Raw genomic sequence first — 20,778 nt, 5'->3', positions numbered from 1 at the left:
AGAAGTAAAATGAAGTTCTAGGATTTACAGAAAGTGTGCAATAATTCTTTAAAATTAGGCAGGTGCCTAAATTTGGGCACCCCAACAGAAAAAAAATACATCAATATTTAGTAGATCCTCCTTTTGCAGAAATAACAGCCTCTAAACGCTTCCAATAGCTTCCAATGAGAGTCTGGATTCTGGTTGAAGGTATTTTGGACCATTCTTCTACGCAAAACATCTCAGGTTTATTGGTTTCAGAGCATGGACAGCCCGCTTAAAATCACACCACAGGTTTTCAATAATATTCAGGTCTGGGGACTGAGATGGCCATTCCAGAATGTTATACTTGTTCCTCTGCATGAATGCCTTAGTAGATGTTGAGCAGTGTTTAGGGTCGTTGTCTTGTTGAAAGATCCAGCCCCGGTGCAACTTCAACTTTGTCACTGATTCATGAACATTGTTCTCACGAATCTGCTGATATTGACTGGAATCTATGTGACCCTCAACTTTAACAAGATTTCCAGTACCTGCACTGGCCACACAGCCCCACAGCATGATGGAACTACATCCAAATTTTACTGTAGGTAGCAAGCATTTTTCTGGGAATGCTGTGTTCTTTTTCTGCCATGCATACCACCCTTTGTTATGTCCAAATAACTCAATTTTATTTTAATCAGTCCACAGCACCTTATTCCAAAATGAAGCTGGCTTGTCCAAATGTGCTTTAGCATACCTCAAGCGACTCTGTTTGTGGTGTGTACACAGAAAAGAGTTCCTCTGTATTACAGCATCATACAGCATGTCCTTGTGCAAAGTGCGCTGTATTGAATGATGCACAGAGACACTATCTGCAGCAAGATCATGTTGTAGATCTTTGGAGCAGGTCTGTGGGTTGACTATGGCTGGTCTCACCATCCTTCGCTTCAGCTTATCTGAGATATCTCTTGGCCTGTCACTTCGGGCCTTAACTAGTACTGTGCCTGCAGTCTTCCATTTCATCATTATGCTCCTCACAGTGGAAACTGACAGCTGAAATCTCTGAGATAGCTTTTTGTATCCTTCCCCTAAACCATGATGTTGAACAATCTTTGCTTTCCGGTCATTTGAGATTTGTTTAGAGGCTCCCATGTTGCCACTCATTAGAAGAGATGCAAAGAGGGGAAACATTTGGAAATGGTCACCATAAATACCCTTTCTCATGATTGGATTCACCCGTGTAAGGAGGTCAAGGGTCAGTGAGCTTACCAAACCAATTTAGTGTTCCAATTAGTGCTAAATGTATTCAAATCAATAAAAATGACAAGGGTGCCCAGATTTATGCACCTGCCTAATTTTGTTTAAATAATTATTGCACACTTTCTGTAAATACTAGAAACTTCATTTCACTTCTCAAATATCAGTGTGTTCGTCTGCTGTATGATATATTTAATAATTTATTTAATTGATGATCCAATGATTTATAAAGGAAGATCATGAAAATTATCAGGGGTGCCCAAACATTTGCATACAACTGTATGTAAACAAACAACAACATGAACTGAAAAAAAAATGACAGTACTAACCCTCGCTCGTGCCGTTGGGGTTCCAATTCGTCTACGTTCATCCTGTGGATAGAGAGTTTTAAAATTTGTCTATCTACAATAAAGCCTTTTTTATTAATAATAAAAGAATTAACATCAACATACCCACACAACTTTATCCTGCAGAAAGAAAGCAAAATAAAACAAACATGATATGAACATATGACAATGTTATTCAGGCACTTTGCATTCTTTTAACGTCACCTCTGTAACTTTAACTCGTTGTAATTCCTGTTCAGCTGCTGTTAATGGAGCTGGGGTGGAGGACGACGACATGTGGCGCACGTATCCCTGGAAGCTCAGGTCATCCTGCCGACACAAGCACGGGACTTAAATTTCACTATGACCTTCACTTACATCATGATGGAGGTGCTTTACTAACCTCGACTGTGCCAAACACTTCATCTTTAATGTGACCTCCTCCAAACTCTTTCTTCAGTGTGGCACGTGTCGCTGCGTACACCATCTTCTGCCTCACCTAGTGGGCACCAGGACAGACACAAATAAAGAACTGTATCCAGGATCATTATAGTTTGTGATTTTTCATCAAATATTCATTTAACATTTTTTTTTATATATTTTTGACTGATGTAAAATACTGTGCAAATCTATAAATTTGTGAATACAAAAAACTACTAAATGTTTAAGATTTATAAACAAATTATTTTTATGAAGTTGTATTAACTTCATCTTTTACAATAACTGTATTATTGAGTAATCATTTACCACTCTGTGTGTGAGTTTCATTATTTGAAAATCAACTGCTTTGCGACAGACTGGCGTCCTGTCCAGGGTGTACCTATACCCCTCACCCTGTGACTGCTGGGATAGGCTCCAACCCCCCAATGATCCTTAATTTGAGTAAGTGGGTATAGAAAATGGATGGATGGAAATTGACTGTTTCTTTTTTTTAAACTAAGCAGACTAAATAAATAAAATCTCACATTTGAGTTGATTTTATTGCACATTTTATATTTATTTCTCTGGTGACTTGCTGATGAAATAAAAACAAAAAACATCAAATATATGCACATATAGACACTCACCAGCCACTTTATTAGGTACACATGTTCGATTGCTTGTTAACACAAACAGCTTATCAGCTAAATCACATGGCAGCAACTCGATGCATTTAGGCATCTAGACATGGTGATGATGACTTGCTGAAGATCAAAGCGAGCATCAGAATGGGGAAGAAAGGGGATTTAAATGACTCTGAATGTGGAATGGCTGATGGTGCCAGACGGGCTGATCTACTGGGATTTTCACACACAACTGTCTTTAGGGTTTACAGAGAATGGTCCAAAAAAGAGACGATATCTAGTGAGAAAAATACCTTATTGATGTCAATGGGTAGACTCGTAGAATGGTCGACTGCATGATGCTATCATGTCAATATGGGCCAAGATCTCTGAGAAATGTTTCCAATAACTTATTGAATCTATGCCACAAAGAATTAAGTAAGTGTGTGTGTGTGTGTGTGGTTTTATTGTTAATCCTGTGTATAATACTGGTTTTGAAAGCCTAGATATTTGTGTAAATGCATCTTTTTACCTTGTTTGTCAGCAGGTTTTCTTATAAAATTATGGTCAGATTTTAGTAATATTTTGTGGGGGATAGAAAGTACTGCACTTTTACCTCTGAAATATTTAGTATTGATGGGCACAGGTAAGAACCAGTGAACCTCCTATTTTGGGCCATGTTGGCATCTTTTATTGTGCAACACGAGACAGACCTATCAAGTTGTTTTATAAAGACTAGTTAATCACAGGGTCCTGGTGGCCACTGCTGCCTTTTTTTTAGATATCCTTCTGATAAACAGATGGCGTAATCTGAAGACTGTGCACACACTCTCTCACTGCACCCCATTTTTCATCTGAAGTCAAACATTTGGATTTCTGCAGTGACATGAGAAATAGTCTCCAGACATACTGGTGATTGGTCAGGAGACCAAGCAATGAAGATCCATTCATATCCCTGTGCATTCTGGGAGTCCAGACGGTAAAGGATGTAGCAGGGCTGCTGAGGCGTGAGCAAAGGAAGCAGGAACTGGTCATAATCCTTGTCCCAGCTCTGTACCGGTTCTCTGTATGAATCTAAAACCAGCTCCTCTGCAGTCAAAAGCATGTGTCAGTAAACATCTCAGGTTAAGATCACGTCACCTGAAGCTTTATACTTGTTGAAATCATTTTCAGACATGCACAAAATGTTTACCATTTCTGATAACAATCTTCATTATTCTGACGGCACCTCCTCTTGCTCGGGCCAGAAACAGTTTCAGCTCAGGTGTTGCTAAGGTAATCAGATATAAGGCAAGTGAGTCAAAACTTATTTTTTTTTGGGGGGGGGGGGGGGGGGGGGGGGGGGGTGTGACAGCAAGTAAAGACAGAGTTGGGTAAGCAAGAACCTGAGACTCTACTTCAGGAAGAAAATTTGATCCACGGCCAGGTGGTCACACTATCACACCTGCACCTGCAGTGACTCAGACAGGTGACACACACACACACACCAAGTCATTGCAAAGACTCCAAATGTCCATACTCCCTTCCCCTGTAACCTTGGAAACCAAACACAACATTCTCATAAATGATGTAAGATCAGCTGAGAAAGGTGCTTCCGCCAGCCCGTCCCCTCCAACGCTCCGATTACCAAATGCCATAACACACAGACAAGAAGTGAACTATACATCTGTAGAAGCTCACTGTTGTGCATGCGTGTATCACAATGCCAAAGAGGTGTTAAATGTGACTTAATCTTGTGTATGGTTAGAGGTTTATACATGCAGTAGTAGCAGTGTTGCATGAAATGATGCATGTGAAAAGAAACATCCAGACGATATGTGATGCCAGAGACATTTCAGTACATATTCAAGTAACAATCTGAGCCAGAAAGCTTTTAGAGGACAGCACAAAATATGACACCATATCAGAAACATCACAAGGAGCTGAAACTGAGAGTGACACATCTTAAAGGATACGAATAACAAATTATTCAAAGTAAATGTAAAATTAAATGTAAAACTAAAATTTCTGCAACCACAAACAGGACACAGTTTCTATTTTCACTTTAAAAAGCCTCTTACCAATAATTCCAGTTTGGTGTGACATCTTTTGGCAGTCAGCTTCACCACTTCACAATCTTCTCACTCAGTAAAGACGAGGTCCAGACCTACTTGCCTCTGCTCTTCTTCCTCAGCAGGCACTCTCCCTGTCCTCTGATGGCAGATAGACGGACCCACGCACACCGCTGACATATATGCCTCGTGGGTGTCTCAGGAGATTCCAAACACTTGAAACACAATCTGCGGAACTTGCGGGTGATATGTAATAACGTGCCTGTCAGCGGATATGCCGCTCTAACCTCTAATCTAAAACCATTTGCATAACAATGACAAGTTTATAAGTCTTGGTGGGGGAGCCTCTCCCAAGACACCTATAGTCACATGGTACTCGGATACCTCTGAGGAATCCACTTCTGATGGCAGCATGGACAGGGCACTCACTCATTCATATAGACGGGCACCATCAGCTCAAGCAGACGCTACAGCATGATCTCAAATTCCAGCCACCTGGTCACAGAAATGTGACACCAAGCAAGAAACTGACCATTACATTTCACCATCACTGGTGGATTTCAGGGATTTAGCATTCGTACATTTTATGTATGCTCATAAATAGAATTACCTTTAAATGTTAATTAAAAGGAATGAATGAGGCAGGCGACTTTAGCCTGCAATGAATATAGATTAAAAACACCAATTCAATTAAAAAGCAAAAGTATTTTTTTTTGGGGGGGGGGGTCACATCCTTTAGGTACATGCAAGTACACGCACACACTCAGGCACACAGGTTGGTAAGAGAAACAGAAGTGTGCACCTGTGAGGTTACCTGTGATGAGATCATCCATTATTCACTTAGTGGTGAGTACATAACCCAAGCATCTATACATTATTCAACAGAGCCTCCCCCACGCCACTTTATGTGCACCAAAAAAAACCCAAACAAACAAAAAAAAACCAACACAAAACAAAAAAAACCTCACATTCTTCACAATGACACTGAGCAGGTTTTTGTCACTCCTTCACAGATTGATTAACTGATTTGCCTTTTGTTTACATCTACAGAGTTAATTTTAGTGTTTATACTGAAGCAATATTGTCTTCCCATTTTATCTATAGTTGGACCGACAAGTCAACTGAGACTTGCAGTATCAGCTAATTTTCTTCTAGTCGGGTAATTCAGGCAGCATAATTTTCCAACAATTTAAGGGTAAATTATTAACAAAAATAATCTGTTTCAAATAACATTTTTAAGTATTTCAATTTAGTGAGACAATTTAATGCATTAATCCCCCCATAGCTGAGTTACAATGCCCTCTGACTTGAATGCTGATTACTTTATGTCATAGCACTGGGAAACCTCCAAGACTCTCTTAAGTTTCAGTATGCTTCCAGCAAAGAATAAAGATGAATTGAAGTTTTTGTCTAAACCTTTATTTAACCAGGTTAGTCCCTTTGAGATCGAGACCGTTTTTGCAAGGGGGACCTGCACAATTATGATTTCCAATTCACTCAACTTGCATGTCTTTAAACGTGGGCAGAAAGTGGAGCAAACCCATGCAAACACAGGGACAACATGCAAACTCCACACAGAAAGGCCACAGATGGGAATCAAACCCATGACCTTCTTGCTGTGAGGCAACAGTGCTAACCGTTAATCCACCGTGCTGCCAGGAAAGAGGCTAAGGGTGGTTTCCTCCTGACTATTTTCGGCACCAACTAACATCCTGATTCCACATACAAGGTAATAGAGTACAACCGTCCACAACAACAGTTGAAGGTTTTCTGTCACACAGTTATTACAGGTTACTAACTTACTACTAATTACAAGTAGCACTGAACTCAGCACCATGTGCTCACAGTGTGCATATTCGCTAATGTCTGTACCATAACCAGAGGTGAAAGTAGTTTTAATTTCTTGCTTTATCGCTTTATATTGTCCATTGCTCCTTGAGCATCCTTGGGAAAAAAACCCAAAACATTTTAATATTTTAGTACATGTATGGAGAAAAAAAACAAACTGAAACACTTAACATCACTCATCATTCATCTTCAACCGCTTATCCGGGATCGGGTCGCGGGGCAACAGCTCTAACAGGGGACCCCAGATTTCCCTTTCCCAGGCCACACTGACCACCTCTGACTGGAGGATCCGGGGGCGTTCCCAGGCCAGTGTGGAGATATAATTTCTCCACCTAGTCCTGGGTCTTCCCCATAGTCTCCTCCCAGATGGACGTGCCTGGCACACCTCCCTTGGGAGGCTCCCAAGGGGCAACCTTACCAGATGCCCGAACCACCTTAGCTGCCTCCTTTCAACAAGAAGGAGCAGCAGCTCTACTCCGAGATCCCCATGGATGACCGAGCTTCTCACCCTATCTCTAAGGGAGACACCAGCCACCCTCCTAAAGAAGCACATTTCAGCCGCTTGTACCCGCAATCTAGTTCTTTCTGTCATGACCCAAACCTCATGACCATAGGTGAGAGTAGGAATGAAGATTGAGCAGTAGATCGAGAGCTTCACCTTTTGGCTCAGCTTCCTTTACGTTACAACAGTACGGTATGCCAACACGTGACATATGACATTAAATATTTTACTGTGAGAGGCTTATGAGCAAATATTCAGAACATTCAGAATCCTTGCAACTTATTTTAATTTCAATGACTGGTTAACACATGAACAGTTAATTCTCTCTCTTTTCAGAACATCACATTCAGCACTGAACAAGATTATTATAAACAGATTCTGACTCTCTGGAGTCACTGACAACAATGAAGAAATCTTGAACAGCTACTCTCTGGCATCTACGTATAAACAGAATAAACACTTGGATTGAGTCAAACTATTTGTCTCTGTCATTAAATGCTAAAAACAGGTTGCATAAAATGAGGTAGTTCGGGGTGGTGGTGGCCAAGCAGTTAAGTGTACTTGTTTCCGGTGCAGAAGGTTCCCGGCTCAAACCCTGCCCATGTAATACGGAGTTGTGTCTGGGAAAGCATCCTGGTGTAAAACTTGTGCCAAATCATCATGCAGATCCACCTCAGATGCTGCGGTGACCCTGAGCTGAAAGGACTTATTAAAATGTAAAGTTAATCCAACTAAAAAATGAACGCAACATGCTGCAAAAGACCTGTAATTTTTCAACTTCAGGAAGCATGAAGTTAAATCGTCTGGCTTTTCTGAGTTACTAGTTCATTCATAAGATCATTTCTATCTGAACCAAATATGAGTTGCTAGTTGTAATGCAAAATTGAGTCAACTTAACCTCCGTTTACTGAGAACAGGTCAGCACAGATATCAGGCCTGAAGTTAAGAAACCCTATGTTGTGATGTCATCTGTGTCTGTGCTTCCTTGCTGATTGTCTGTCTGAGTCCTCTGCGTTTGTAAAGCTGTGTGTGTGTTCGGACACGCCCTGTGGGCTGTCAGTGGTGTCTGTGGGTTTTGTCTCAGTCCTCCCTCTTCCTGTGTGCATACGTGTGTGTGTTGAGCATTAGACGTTTGGTCCCCTTTCATGTCTTAGCTGTCTCCTTTGTGATTATGTCTGTGCCCTGTGTTGGCTTGTGTGCCTATCGTGTCTCGTTCTATGTTGCTGTGTATGTGGGCGCGTGCGCCTACAGTCTGTCATGCTTCTGCTGTCTGTTCCCAGCCAATTATGTGTGGACCGTTCTGCATTGTTGCATGTCTGTTTATGTCCCTCCTTGCTTGCCGTATGTGTGTCTCTGCTGTATGTTGTCATTTTGTTATTAATGGTTCTTTCAGTTTTGTAATCCAGGTGGATTATGTAGTTTTTTGATTTACTTTGTTCATCTCTGGTTGCGGTAATTTTCTGTATGTCTAGTCAGCGTGTCAGGTTGTTAATTTCTAGTTTTGAGTTTCTCAGTGTTTACTTCAGTGGTATGTAATCACTGAATTCTTTGTAGTGAGTTTTCTGGGTTTTTTTTATGGTTAGTTTTTTGTGAGCAGTTATTTCCTTGGGTTTGTGAATATTTATCTACTTTTGTGACACACCTTTTGTTGTTGGATTTTCTCCTTACCCTGTCTTTGGAGTTAGAATATATTTTGTTAGAACCACTCCCACATCAGCTGTTTTTGGAATCCCTCACCCAGAGTGGAGTTAAATCTTTTTTGGTTGTGACACTTTTCCCCATATCTGCTGTTTTTGGAATCCCTCACCCAGAGTTGGGTTAGTCTGTATATTTGTTGTGACACCTACCTGTTCCTGAGTTTAACTAAACTCTCTGTAAATAAATCCCTGACTGTTTGAATGCACCCTTGAGTCTCGGCTGTCTGCATATCGGGGATCTTGGCTCTAAATCGTAACAACATAAAACCTTTCACAGTTTGTTACGTTACATTTTTAAGTTGACTCAACTTTTTTTTTTTTTAACTTTTTTACAGTGTTTGGTTTTATTCCTTTTTTCTTCCCCTGAAACGTCCTAAAAATAGTCAAGTCAGGCTGCCTAACATAACAGGTGACAGCATGTACGTAAATCAACTACAAAAATGTTTAGAATTCTGTCAGAATCTTATTTGTCCCAGTGCAAAGACCACTAACAGCCCACAGTACACAATGTGGTGGTGAGAAAACCAAGCGCATCCCCGTAGTGCATTCATGCAGCACACATTTATGTTATGTCAATCATCTATCAAAAAATGTCTGAGCTGCATACTGTGATGTTGGAATAAAAGTACAAAATACTGTGAGAGCCACACATTTTATTTGGGAGATTTTTGACACTAAACGTCCTCCTGCCAAAATCTGACAGTGACAGTGAGTAACAGTCAGGTGTTAAAGTCCTTCACGTACCGATCAAAATCACTGCATGGACACTTCAGAGGGATTTCAGGATGACTTACAAGCATTTGACGAGGAGAATAACGTGCGTTTCACATGACATATTGAATGTAGATGGGTTTATGGTGAAACTGTGGTCCTGACTGGTTTTGAATGTGGGTTTTGGCAGGCAACAGCCCTCTGGTCTTACCACAGCTACGTACCAACTTTCAATCTTTCACCAGTACATAGTTCGGGACCGCACCGGTTTACTTTCACCCCTGGTCATAACATGTTACAAAGCAAAAATGTATGTTTAACAAGTTATGTCTAGATGCAATAATGAAATAAAAACCAAAGGCATCTGTAAAATTAAGGACACATAACATCCAATATCTGTGCAAATTACAGATTATTCACTTTTGTGGAACAATAAGTCACAGCCTCATGATAATTTTGAACTTGTTTAAAAATTTCACAATTGGTCACAACTATGTGAGCACTGGATGCACAGTTTAACATGCCCCAACTGAGTATCTGATTCTTTTTTTAATGACTACACTAACCAACGTTTTCAACTAATAGTTGTTAAGTCAATATGGAATTTCACTGCTTAGATTGGCCCTCATTATTCTTCAGGATTATTCCTTGACTATTCGAGTACTCAACAACTAGTCCAATACTCAACAACTAATGGCACCTGACTAGTTGACTCATAACTTTTACCCATTGATATTCTCACTATATAAGTTCAGAACTACTTAAACACAAAGAACAACTTTCAGCATGTTATCAACATCTTTCTAAAATTTTTATATTTGTGGAGGTGCCTCTTAATTATTGGTCTACCTAATTTTTTGATGACCAAAAAAACAAAACAAACAAGACAAGAAAAAAAAAAGAAGAAAAACAGCAGCTCTTGTTGTCATTTCTTTTCATATATTTAAATGAAAACAAATTTTAAAAGAATCTGTACATGAGTTATACATGATGCATTAAGATACATTATAAAAATATTAGCCAAATATACACTAGAAGCTGTATTTTAAAAAAGCCATTCAAAACACAAATAGATTTTGCTCATACATCTGTGCAGATAAATGTAAAAAACAAAACAAAACTGTAAACCCTGATAAAATATGTTTTTAAAAACCTTTTTGTCTGCAAAAATTAACTAACTGGTCATAACACTGAAGCATTCCTGAACGGCAACTCATGTGACAACTTCCATGATCACTCGTCAACACACGGGAGCCAAAAAGTCTGTTAAGAGTGAGAGGAGAAATTTTCAGTAAGTGCTGTAATGCAGTATGGTTTTTATTTGGTATAGCTTATATGTATGTAGTATGGTTTTATGACATGGTTTGCATGTGGTGTGGTTTTGTGAGGTATGGCTTGTATTTAGTATGATTTTGTGGGGTATAGCTTGTATGTGGTAGTTTTATGTGGCATGGCTTGCATGTAGTATAGGTTTGTGTAGTATGGCTTCTATTTAGTATGGTTTCATGTGGTATGGCTTGTATGTGGTACGGTTTTATGTAGTATGTCTTCTATTTAGTATGGTTTCATGTGGTATGGCTTGTATGTAGTAGTATGGTATTATATGTGATACGGTTTATTTTACCATGTTACTGCAGGCACTAGCGAAAGTCATGTATCTGGGATTAAACTGCAGAGTGTTGATGGGTCCTGGATGTTTCCCGTCCAGCACGGCTACCTTCATCCCACTCTCTGTGCTCCACACATGGACTCTCCCATCTTCTGACCCTGGACACCAGGATACAGTTTAAAATGGTCACTGCAGGAAAACGCTCACCTGCCACATTGAGGTACTGAGGCTTACCTGTCATGACAAACTGTGAGTCAGGAGTGAAGCAGGACTCGAGGGATATGCCTTTACTGTTGTTGTAACCCTTAAAATGAGTAAAACAATTAACGTTTTCAGAAATGTAAGTCAGGCTAAAATACAAACAAGTGCAATTCAGTAGGAAAGCAGCCATTTGCCTCTTACAGAAAACGTGTGCAGCACAGATCCATTGAAAGCGTTAAGGACACGAATCATCCCTCCATTGGTTGAAATGAGAATCTGCTTCCCATCGTTACTAAATTTGAGTCCGGTCCAGTCACAGATACGACTAAACCTTGTTTCAAAGGATGCAAAGGGACCCTTTAAACAGACAGATGACACGTCATTTAAAAAAAAACAAACACTTGTCCTGTTCATACACATGAAAGGTCAGTTACTTTGTCAAAAGCACGAAGATCATATAACTTAATGGCTTTCGATTCTACTCCTGCAGCAAAAATCAGTCCATCAGGGTCAAAGGAACAGACGGGCTTTCCAAGTGGGTTAGTCAGACCCTAAAACAACAACAACACAAATACATCATCGAAGGAAAGCTAAACAGATATTGCTTTTTTCATCAAATGTTTACTCAAATGCAGTTCAAGAACAATGTTCTGCAGCACCTCAGCATACGTATAAACAATGCTTCAACAATAGTTTTTTTTTTTTACTTCATTCATGTTAAACTGTATGCATTAGCTGTATGTAATTAATAACAAAATTAGACTTTTTTTTTTGTCTAACTCAAAACAATTACTTCATGTACTTACTCATATCTGCCCCTGTCAACAATTATGTCCCAGTTCAAGTGTCTATTCTTATCATCATGATGACTAAAAACAGTTTTATTTTTTAATCACTTTCCTTACTACAGAAGTCTAACATGTATCAAATTAAACGGTGAGCTTTTATGATCTTGTGAATTACAGATTAAAGAATCAAAATTTAGCTACTCGCTGAACTGTAACAAACCTCAGTGGCTTGTTCAAGGCCATCATCATGTCTCTTCCCCTATCCACATTTTATCCTTCTCATCAAGGGACTGAATAGGTGATTAACGTCTCTTCTGCAGACATTACAGCACCTTTTTCTTAATTCTCTGCTTACAGCATATTATATTCCAGTAATGCAGTTTTGTCTACTGTGTGATGATCCCATCTGATATCTGAGACTGCAATCGTCCAGGTGTCACAAGAGTTCCAAAGCAGGTCTGGGGACACCCAGTGGTCACATCAAAAACTCAAATGGTGTTGTTTATTACTGATATCTTTTACTGTAGTAACTTGGGAAGTTCAGATCTAAGGTTCTAAACACGTGCAGCATTAAATATACATATGTAGAGACTGTGAATGTTATTTTCTTGGCTGATTGCTCACCTCACAATCAGGAGAGCGCAGATCCCAAATCCGAATGGTCTTATCCAAGGAACCAGAGATAAATGTATCATCCACTGGTGACATGGAAAGAGCGATAACTCTGAAAATATCCACACAAGCACAGTGATGTGAGTGGGCCTTTGAAAAAGAAAGAAAGGAAGGAAAAACAAAAAAACAATTTTTTTCATGACATTGACCAGTGGGGGGTCTGAGGAACCTCCCTCAGAAAATGTTGAAAGATTACATGCAATTTGATTAATAAGCTACTTCTCATTTACTCATAAAAAGTATATTTTCCCATATTGGCATGATTACAGAACTATAATACACAGTGTGTCACATTGATTAGAATATGGCGTCATTACTATTTGATAAAACCACATATTTGCATTGGACTGTTACTGTTCTCTCTCTACATTTATCTAACATTTGACTACAGAAATTGGATTTTTAGTCTCTCCTATAAATGGGAAACACAATAACCCGGATTTTTCCATCCAGTGCTGACGTCAGCGTTTCTGGGATACTAGCAACTTAAATGTTGTGCAAAACAATGCACAAACGTTTTTCACATCAATGTTTGACTTCTATGAGCATGTTAAATGCTTATCATATATTCCTCCACATGAATATTTCATGGCCAACTAACAGAAAAAAACTATAAAATGCACATTTAGCAGACTAAAATATCATGTTTGCACAGAGACTGTTTTAAATAAATTCATTCCAAAGACGTATTTTGGTTTGTGTGAAATAACTTGAATATTGTCGACTGACAACAAAGTCTCTCAAAACATGATATTATAAGATCAAAGACTTACCAGTAGTGTTAGCTTTTCTTTATAAATGATTAAAAAAACCTCAGGTCAGTGTTTTGGTCCTTTTTGCTTGAACTAGACCCATTTGAATTTATTGCTGATGAACTTTAAATCATCTCCCTGCAGCAGAACAATGCTTCCATCCATTTGTTTGTAGTTTCAACACGACGCAAACTTCAGAGCAAAATCTGTAACGGCGTCTCACATTTGCTGCTGTGTGGACAAGCGGCAGCACGTTACACTTTATCATTCAGTCTCAGATCAGGACGTGAAATGTGAGACTTAATATCCACTGTGGCATCTCATCAGCAGTGTTGCCACAGTTACTTTGAAAAAGTAATCCAATTATTGATTACTGATTACTCCTTGAAAAAGTAACTTAGTTACCTTACTGATTACTCAATTGTAAAAGTAACTAAGTTAGATTACTAGTTACTTTTTAGTTACTTTCTCCAGCTGCCGACAACAACCCTCTGCCACCTCAACATGACAATGATACTTGTTTTGCCAAAACTCACTTTACAGTCACCCTTTCTTGGCTTCAATGAAAATAAATACTTGTTTGATAAAAAGTAAAATAAAGACCTCTTTCTTGACCTCATATTTAACTGTTGACAGCACTGTGACGGTAAAACTTGCAATTTCTAACCTACATTGTTTATAAATGTAACTATTAAATTCTAACATTTTTCTAACATTTAAATAATCTCTAAACATTTTACTTGTCGAAATTATTATTATTATTCTGTCAGGGTTCAGAGTTCAGAGTTTCAGTCAGGGTTTAGAATTCATCATAGTACAGAAACAGCATTAGTGAAGGTTACAAATGATCTTATGGCCTCAGACAGTGGACTCATCTCTGTGCTTGTTCTGTTAGACCTCAGTGCTACTTTTGATACTGTTGACCATAAAATTTTATTACAGAGATTAGAGCATGCCATAGGTATTAAAGGCACTGCGCTGCGGTGGTTTGAATCATATTTATCTAATAGATTACAATTTGTTCATGTAAATGGGGAATATTCTTCACAGAATAAGTGTTATGTGTCGGACGCAGCTCGGAGAACCGACCAGCGTTTGAAGGACCCAGTATGAAATAAGCAGAGCACGGTTCAAAGGCTAACTGAATTTAATACATAACAGTGATAATATAATAACAGAAGGTGCGGCCTGGCGTGGTGCGCTCCCAGCAGCGCTAACGGTCCGGAGCCAGAAGTTGTTTCGGACCCAAGGACCCCGCCGACACCCCCCAGGTGGCCGCAACAACCGAGTCTGTGAAAGAAGGAACCATTATGTGAGTCCACACTCTACACACAGAACACTTAAAGGTGTACAAACAGCAAACACTTCCTGGCTTGATTACTGATCAGCTTCCCAACCTGCAGGCATGGAACAATCAGTTCACAAAACTCCACTGCAGTGAAAGCTGATACATGACTAACAAACAGCTCAATACAATAAGGTGTGAGGGACACCACATTTACTGACTGTATAACTGTTAGTCACAAAATCTAACGTACCTCAGGAAGTGTGCTGACGAGCGTGAGACCTCACCCCCTCCTCTTTCACAGACTGTGCATCAAACCTGGACGTTCTCAGCATCCGCTGCTGATGAGATGGCTCCCAAGACGACGATCTCACCCGTCTGGTCACAAGGTCGAGTCTCTGGCAAATACACACTGTGCACTCCAGTCTTAAATGCCAACATGTTCCAATCCATCCAGATGCACCACAGCTGTGAGTCCTGACGAGTCGCAGGTGATCAGGGTGAGGTCCTGACAGCCTCAGCAACACAGCCACTCAGTCCCAAACGCACGCCACCTGGGAGGAAAACCAAAAGACAGCAACAAACCGGCAGCCAGGCCCCCCCAGCCATATAACAATAAGGTTAATTATGGAGTTCCACAAGGTTCTGTGCTAGGACCAATTTTATTCACTTTATACATGCTTCCCTTAGGCAGTATTATTAGACAGCATTGCTTAAATTTTCATTGTTACGCAGATGATACCCAGCTTTATTTATCCATGAAGCCAGAGGACACATACCAATTAGCTAAACTGCAGGATTGTCTTACAGACATAAAGACATGGATGACCTCTAATTTCCTGCTTTTAAACTCAGATAAAACTGAAGTTATTGTACTTGGCCCCACAAATCTTAGAAACATGGTGTCTAACCAGATCCTTACTCTGGATGGCATTACCCTGACCTCTAGTAATACTGTGAGAAATCTTGGAGTCATTTTTGATCAGGATATGTCATTCAATGCGCATATTAAACAAATATGTAGGACTGCTTTTTTGCATTTGCGCAATATCTCTAAAATTAGAAAGGTCTTGTCTCAGAGTGATGCTGAAAAACTAATTCATGCATTTATTTCCTCTAGGCTGGACTATTGTAATTCATTATTATCAGGTTGTCCTAAAAGTTCCCTGAAAAGCCTCCAGTTAATTCAAAATGCTGCAGGTAGAGTACTGACAGGGACTAGAAGGAGAGAGCATATCTTACCCATAGTGGCCTCTCTTCAATGGCTTCCTGTTAATTCTAGAATAGAATTTAAAATTCTTCTTCTTACTTATAAGGTTTTGAATAATCAGGTCCCATCTTATCTTAGGGACCTCATAGTACCATATCACCCCAATAGAGCGCTTCGCTCTCAGACTGCAGGCTTACTTGTAGTTCCTTGGGTTTGTAAGAGTAGAATAGGTGGCAGAGCCTTCAGCTTTCAGGCTCCTCTCCTCTGGAACCAGCTCCCAATTCGGATCAGGGAGACAGACACCCTCTCTACTTTTAAGATTTGGCTTAAAACTTTCCTTTTTGCTAAAGCTTATAGTTAGGGCTGGATCAGGTGACCCTGAACCATCCCTTAGTTATGCTGCTATAGACTTAGACTGCTGGGGGGGGGGGAGCCCTCCCTGAGCCTGGTTCTGCTGGAGGTTTCTTCCTGTTAAAAGGGAGTTTTTCCTTCCCACTGTCGCCAAGTGCTTATTCACAGGGGGTCGTTTTGACTGTTGGGGTTTTTCCGTAACTATTGTATGGCTTTGCCTTACAATATAAAGCGCCTTGGGGCAACTGTTTGTTGTGATTGGGCGCTATATAAATAAAATTGATTTGATTTGATTATAAGTAGTATTAGTAGTTCTAGTAAAAAAAAAGGCTTCAAAACTGGACCTTTAATCTAGGGGTATTGTGGGGGGGGGGGGGGGGGGCACATCCCTGCCCCACGCCCCCATTCCATCTGGATTTGCCCCTGCTTTGGTGTTTGAGCACAAAGAATGGATAACATTTATTTATGCAGAAAACATGACCAGATTTACAGGTAAGAAAGTGTTATTGCGTTTTCACATCATGTGGTCCTCAGAAATAGAGTTTAGGTGCATTTGAGTGGAAAATAGTGTTAGTTGTTGACGTGTCACGGAGGATCAGCTGTTTTTTAAAGAGCAGATACGGAGCGGCTCAGCTCAGAATTCTAAATAAAGGAGAAAAAAAGCATAAAAATGTCTTTGTGAAGCTCAGTGTAGGTGTGCTGTTGTCACCGCGCTTTAAGAGGTGATGACGAGTCGTAGCTGTTGCAGAAAACCGCGGATGAAAAGCTCACAGCTCGCTTAAAGTGGACAGTTCAGTCGAACCCCGACCCCCTGCCCACGGACCAAGTTTAATGCTGCTATCGACCCACAATGCAAAAATAACACTAACGTACAGTGACTTGGAGAAGTAACTTTAATCTGATTACTGATTTGGAAAGATTAACGCGTTAGATTACTAAAAAAAGGGGTCAGATTAGAGTAACGCGTTACTAAGTAACACGTTACCAAGTAACGCATTACCGGCATCACTGCTCATCAGAGACATTTCCAAATGATTTTACAAAAACTAACATCATGAAATCAGACCACAGACTAAATCCAACAAAAAATAACCCAGAAACATTTGCCATGGGAACTCACACAAAACTCTTATCACTGCAAGCAAAAAAATACATTTTTAACACAGCAAAATAACACCAGATATCAGATAGTGACAGAATTATGTTGACGGCTAAATAAAAGCTTTGGGCAGGTAATAAAAAAAAAACCCTCATTGTACAAGAAGGTAGCTTGACAGCTCCTATGATAACTTTAGAGTGAAAACATGCAAAAAGTACTGAATTCTGAATAAATACATGCAGCTGCCTCTACTCACCTCTCAGTATGACCAGAAAAATATCGAATATACTTGTTGTCTGTGAGTGACAAGTGTCGGATTGTATCTTAAAAAGCACACAAAAAAAGGGGGGGGGGAAGGAGACAACAACATATACCAAAAGGTTAATGTGACATATATAACATATGTATAACTGCATATACTTTAGGATTGCATGGTGCTCTCATTCAGTACCATTAACTTTGTTGGAGCTATAAACCACCGTCTGTGCATCTTTGTATGTGTAGCGGATGAGGTCAACTCCATATTTCTTACTGAACAGGGTCCGCTTAGGCCTGACAAAGACAGAACAATGAAACATGTCAATCATTTGATAAACTAAAATCAGAACGTACAATGTGGCGTACCTTACATTCTGTTCACTGGATTTCAGTTTCTGAAATGCCTGCCAGTTGACAATAGGTAATCACATTCTGTTGTCTTTAAATATAGACAAAGAATATATAACATATTTATTCTGTTGCCTATAATTACTTCACCAATTGCCTTGTTTTATCCCAGCAGTTTGTTTTATCCCAGCAGTTTTTGTAACTATAATGTAATAAACAATGTTTTGTGCTTTTAACTTTTTTATTTACATGTGATTTTTATCCTTTTTGTCTAAATGCTTTTAGGCATTGTAAACATGGTCAAGAAAATCTGTGGAGATCCAAACCCAGCATCAGAATAAAGTAGAAAGACAACTGAACTGACTTTTAACATGACGTGGTTGTTTGTGCCATATAAGCTCATCTGAGTTTTTGCAAAAGTACTGTTTTTTTTTTCCACAAATGACAATCATCTCTATGGTCTACAGAGAAAGGTCTCTAACAAACATCTTGTGAGTAGCAGCTCTTTAGGAAAAATGGGAGAAACTCTGACTTTTACAGACTCCTGAATCTGTTCGTCTTAACAACTCTGGAGTTGGAATGAGGATCTTTGTTTGTTATTTTGAGGTATTCACACCCTGCGTAGAACACATGCAATTGTTATACCTAAGGAACATCTACAAATAGTCATGTGTTTGTAGATGGACACTGAAGCATCTGTAGATGGATGCCGAAGCAGACTGACTACGACAGTAGAAGACCACACCACTCAAGAACAAGAAACTGAAGAAATAATGAAAGACTTGACAAATGTTGCTTGGTCTGATGACTCATTTTCTGGTGCAACATTCAGATTGTATGTTCAGAATGTGTGTGGACAATATGAAAGCATGAATCCATCCTGCATTGTAATTCAGGCTGCTAGTGGTGTAATAGTGTGGCCACTGTATGAAGCTTAAAGTATCTCAGGAGTAGCGAGTGAAGTCACCCCACTGCAAACTCACCCCAGGTGATGTCACCCCAGTCCAGGTATCCATGCTTATTTTTTAAATAATTAAGAATGACTAGTTTAAAGAGACCTGCCGGTGCGATGTATAGAACTCCCTGTGCTCCCTGCTTCTCCCATCAATGGGAGCGAGTGAAATCGCCCCACTGCAAACTTGCCTCAAGTGAAGCCACCCCAGTCCAGGCAAAGTCACCCCACTCCAGCTATCCATGCTTATTTTTTTAAATCATTAAGAAGGACTAGTTTAAAGGGACCTGCCGGTGTGATGTATAGAACTGGGCAGTGCTCCCTGCTTCTCCCATGGCTTTTTTACCTGACAATTACATTCCTCTACCCTAATACATCACCTCACCAACAAAACTTGAGTAAGAACAGTGTATTATGCCACTGTTGTGTATAAATAATTTATTACAAGAACACAGACTATAGATATTACGTTACTACAGTGGGGTAACTTCACCTAGGGCGAGTTTCAGTGGGGGCGACATCACTATGGCCAAATGTGTGCCTGTCAAACAGGCTACTTCAACTTACTTTCCTTCCTGGATGTCATACAAAACGATGCAGTCGTCGTCGCTGCTTGATATTGCACTTTCTCCGTTCGGACTGTAGTCCACACAGTTGACCTTCCTGGAGTTGACTCTGTAAGCTCTGGCCACCCTGAAGCTTCTCAGAACGCTGTCTGTGATGTGCATGACTGCGGGGGAAAACAGTCTACTGTTTACAAACAAACACAAAAACAGAACCTTTCCTCCTCTTGGGAGACGCGCATTCAGCTCGTCTTTCAGCTCTGTTTGCTCATTCGACTCAAAACATTAAATTAATGGACACATTTACAACAGCAGTTCCGCTAGCTTAAAAAAAGGAAGGGAGCGAGTGGGAGTCTTCTTCTTGGTGATGTTTTGTTATGTTGAATGGGAGTTGGCAAAGTACAACATTGTACATTACCGCCACCAGGTGGATGGAGGTATACCGGGAAAGATGGGAACTGATGAGGTGCTCCTTTCTCTTATCCGTGGCCTTAACAACAACAACACCACATATTCTAGTGAACTTTTAAGTATGAAATTCATCATTTGATATGGGTGCATATTCATGAGCCGCCCATCAGGTGCCAGCGTTAAGCACATCTTCCTCTTCTGATACAGACTCCTGATCGCATGCTCCGAAACATGTTGCAAAGGTTTCGAAACGTAGCTAAATCTTTTTTTTTTTTAAGATTGCTATTACTAATTTGGAGTAAAAGTTTTAGTATTGTCCCCAGTTACATTTCCTGTTAATTTTTTAATCTTGCTCTTTATTCTCCTGTTCTGTTTTTGCATAGCATGTCTGGGATATGGATTCCTCTATTAGTGCAGCAGATAAATGAAACAATAGAAGCAACAAATCCGGGACAAATACTTCTTTGACATTCCTCTTTTGAAAAAAAAAAAAACGATTGGCCATTTGAATTTTCAATAAGAAGCCAGTAGGGGTCAACTAAAGAATTACACAGGGGGCAAAATTAAAAGACGCTCCAATCATATTTAAAACTATACCACATTTTGTGCCTGAGTATAAAGATTCCAAAAAGGTATAGTTTGGACTGTCTGTGACTGAATCTTATAGAGTTATGGGGTAAAAACAGCAAAAATGGTGACAAAGGTCAATTTCATTTTGTACAGGGGTCAAAAGTTAAAGTTGCTCCAATTTTGGTAAAATGTGGTGCAAATTATTGGTTGAGCTAATAGGATTAATAAATTGAATAGTTTTGACAGTGTTGAATGTTTGGTCTGCAAAGTAAAGGTCAAACAATGTCGACAACCATTGGATTCTATGACATGTGAC

At 39.7% G+C, this 20,778-nt stretch overlaps 1 protein-coding gene across 3 annotated transcripts in view; it reads right to left on the bottom strand.

Annotated features, from left to right (window-relative positions):
• LOC117506860 (WD repeat-containing protein 82-like) overlaps positions 1 to 19,852 on the bottom strand; it is a 38,970-nt gene extending 19,118 nt beyond the window's left edge. The window contains exons 1-13 of one of the 3 annotated variants that reach the window (XM_034166524.1): positions 19,486 to 19,852; positions 17,812 to 17,912; positions 17,617 to 17,683; positions 12,616 to 12,715; positions 11,638 to 11,754; positions 11,405 to 11,560; positions 11,237 to 11,306; positions 11,018 to 11,160; positions 3,495 to 3,668; positions 1,945 to 2,040; positions 1,767 to 1,871; positions 1,668 to 1,682; positions 1,545 to 1,586 (exon numbers count right to left, since the gene is read on the bottom strand). In XM_034166524.1, the coding sequence (XP_034022415.1) occupies positions 1,545 to 1,586; positions 1,668 to 1,682; positions 1,767 to 1,871; positions 1,945 to 2,040; positions 3,495 to 3,668; positions 11,018 to 11,160; positions 11,237 to 11,306; positions 11,405 to 11,560; positions 11,638 to 11,754; positions 12,616 to 12,715; positions 17,617 to 17,683; positions 17,812 to 17,912; positions 19,486 to 19,646 (1,347 nt within the window). In that variant the 5' untranslated portion in view covers positions 19,647 to 19,852. Of the gene's footprint in view, positions 1 to 1,544; positions 1,587 to 1,667; positions 1,683 to 1,766; positions 1,872 to 1,944; positions 2,041 to 3,494; positions 3,674 to 3,776; positions 3,855 to 4,644; positions 5,186 to 9,315; positions 10,657 to 11,017; positions 11,161 to 11,236; positions 11,307 to 11,404; positions 11,561 to 11,637; positions 11,755 to 12,615; positions 12,716 to 17,616; positions 17,684 to 17,811; positions 17,913 to 19,485 lie in introns of those variants that run through there. The other 2 variants (XM_034166523.1, XM_034166522.1) reach the window with 2 other exon arrangements.
• Positions 19,853 to 20,778: the final 926 nt, after the last annotated feature.

Source organism: Thalassophryne amazonica, chromosome 3, assembly GCF_902500255.1.
Source record: "Thalassophryne amazonica chromosome 3, fThaAma1.1, whole genome shotgun sequence".
NCBI classification, from domain to species: Eukaryota; Metazoa; Chordata; class Actinopteri; order Batrachoidiformes; family Batrachoididae; genus Thalassophryne; species Thalassophryne amazonica.
The sequence above is the reverse complement of the archived record's forward strand: the minus strand, read 5'-3'. Positions and strand labels throughout refer to the sequence as shown.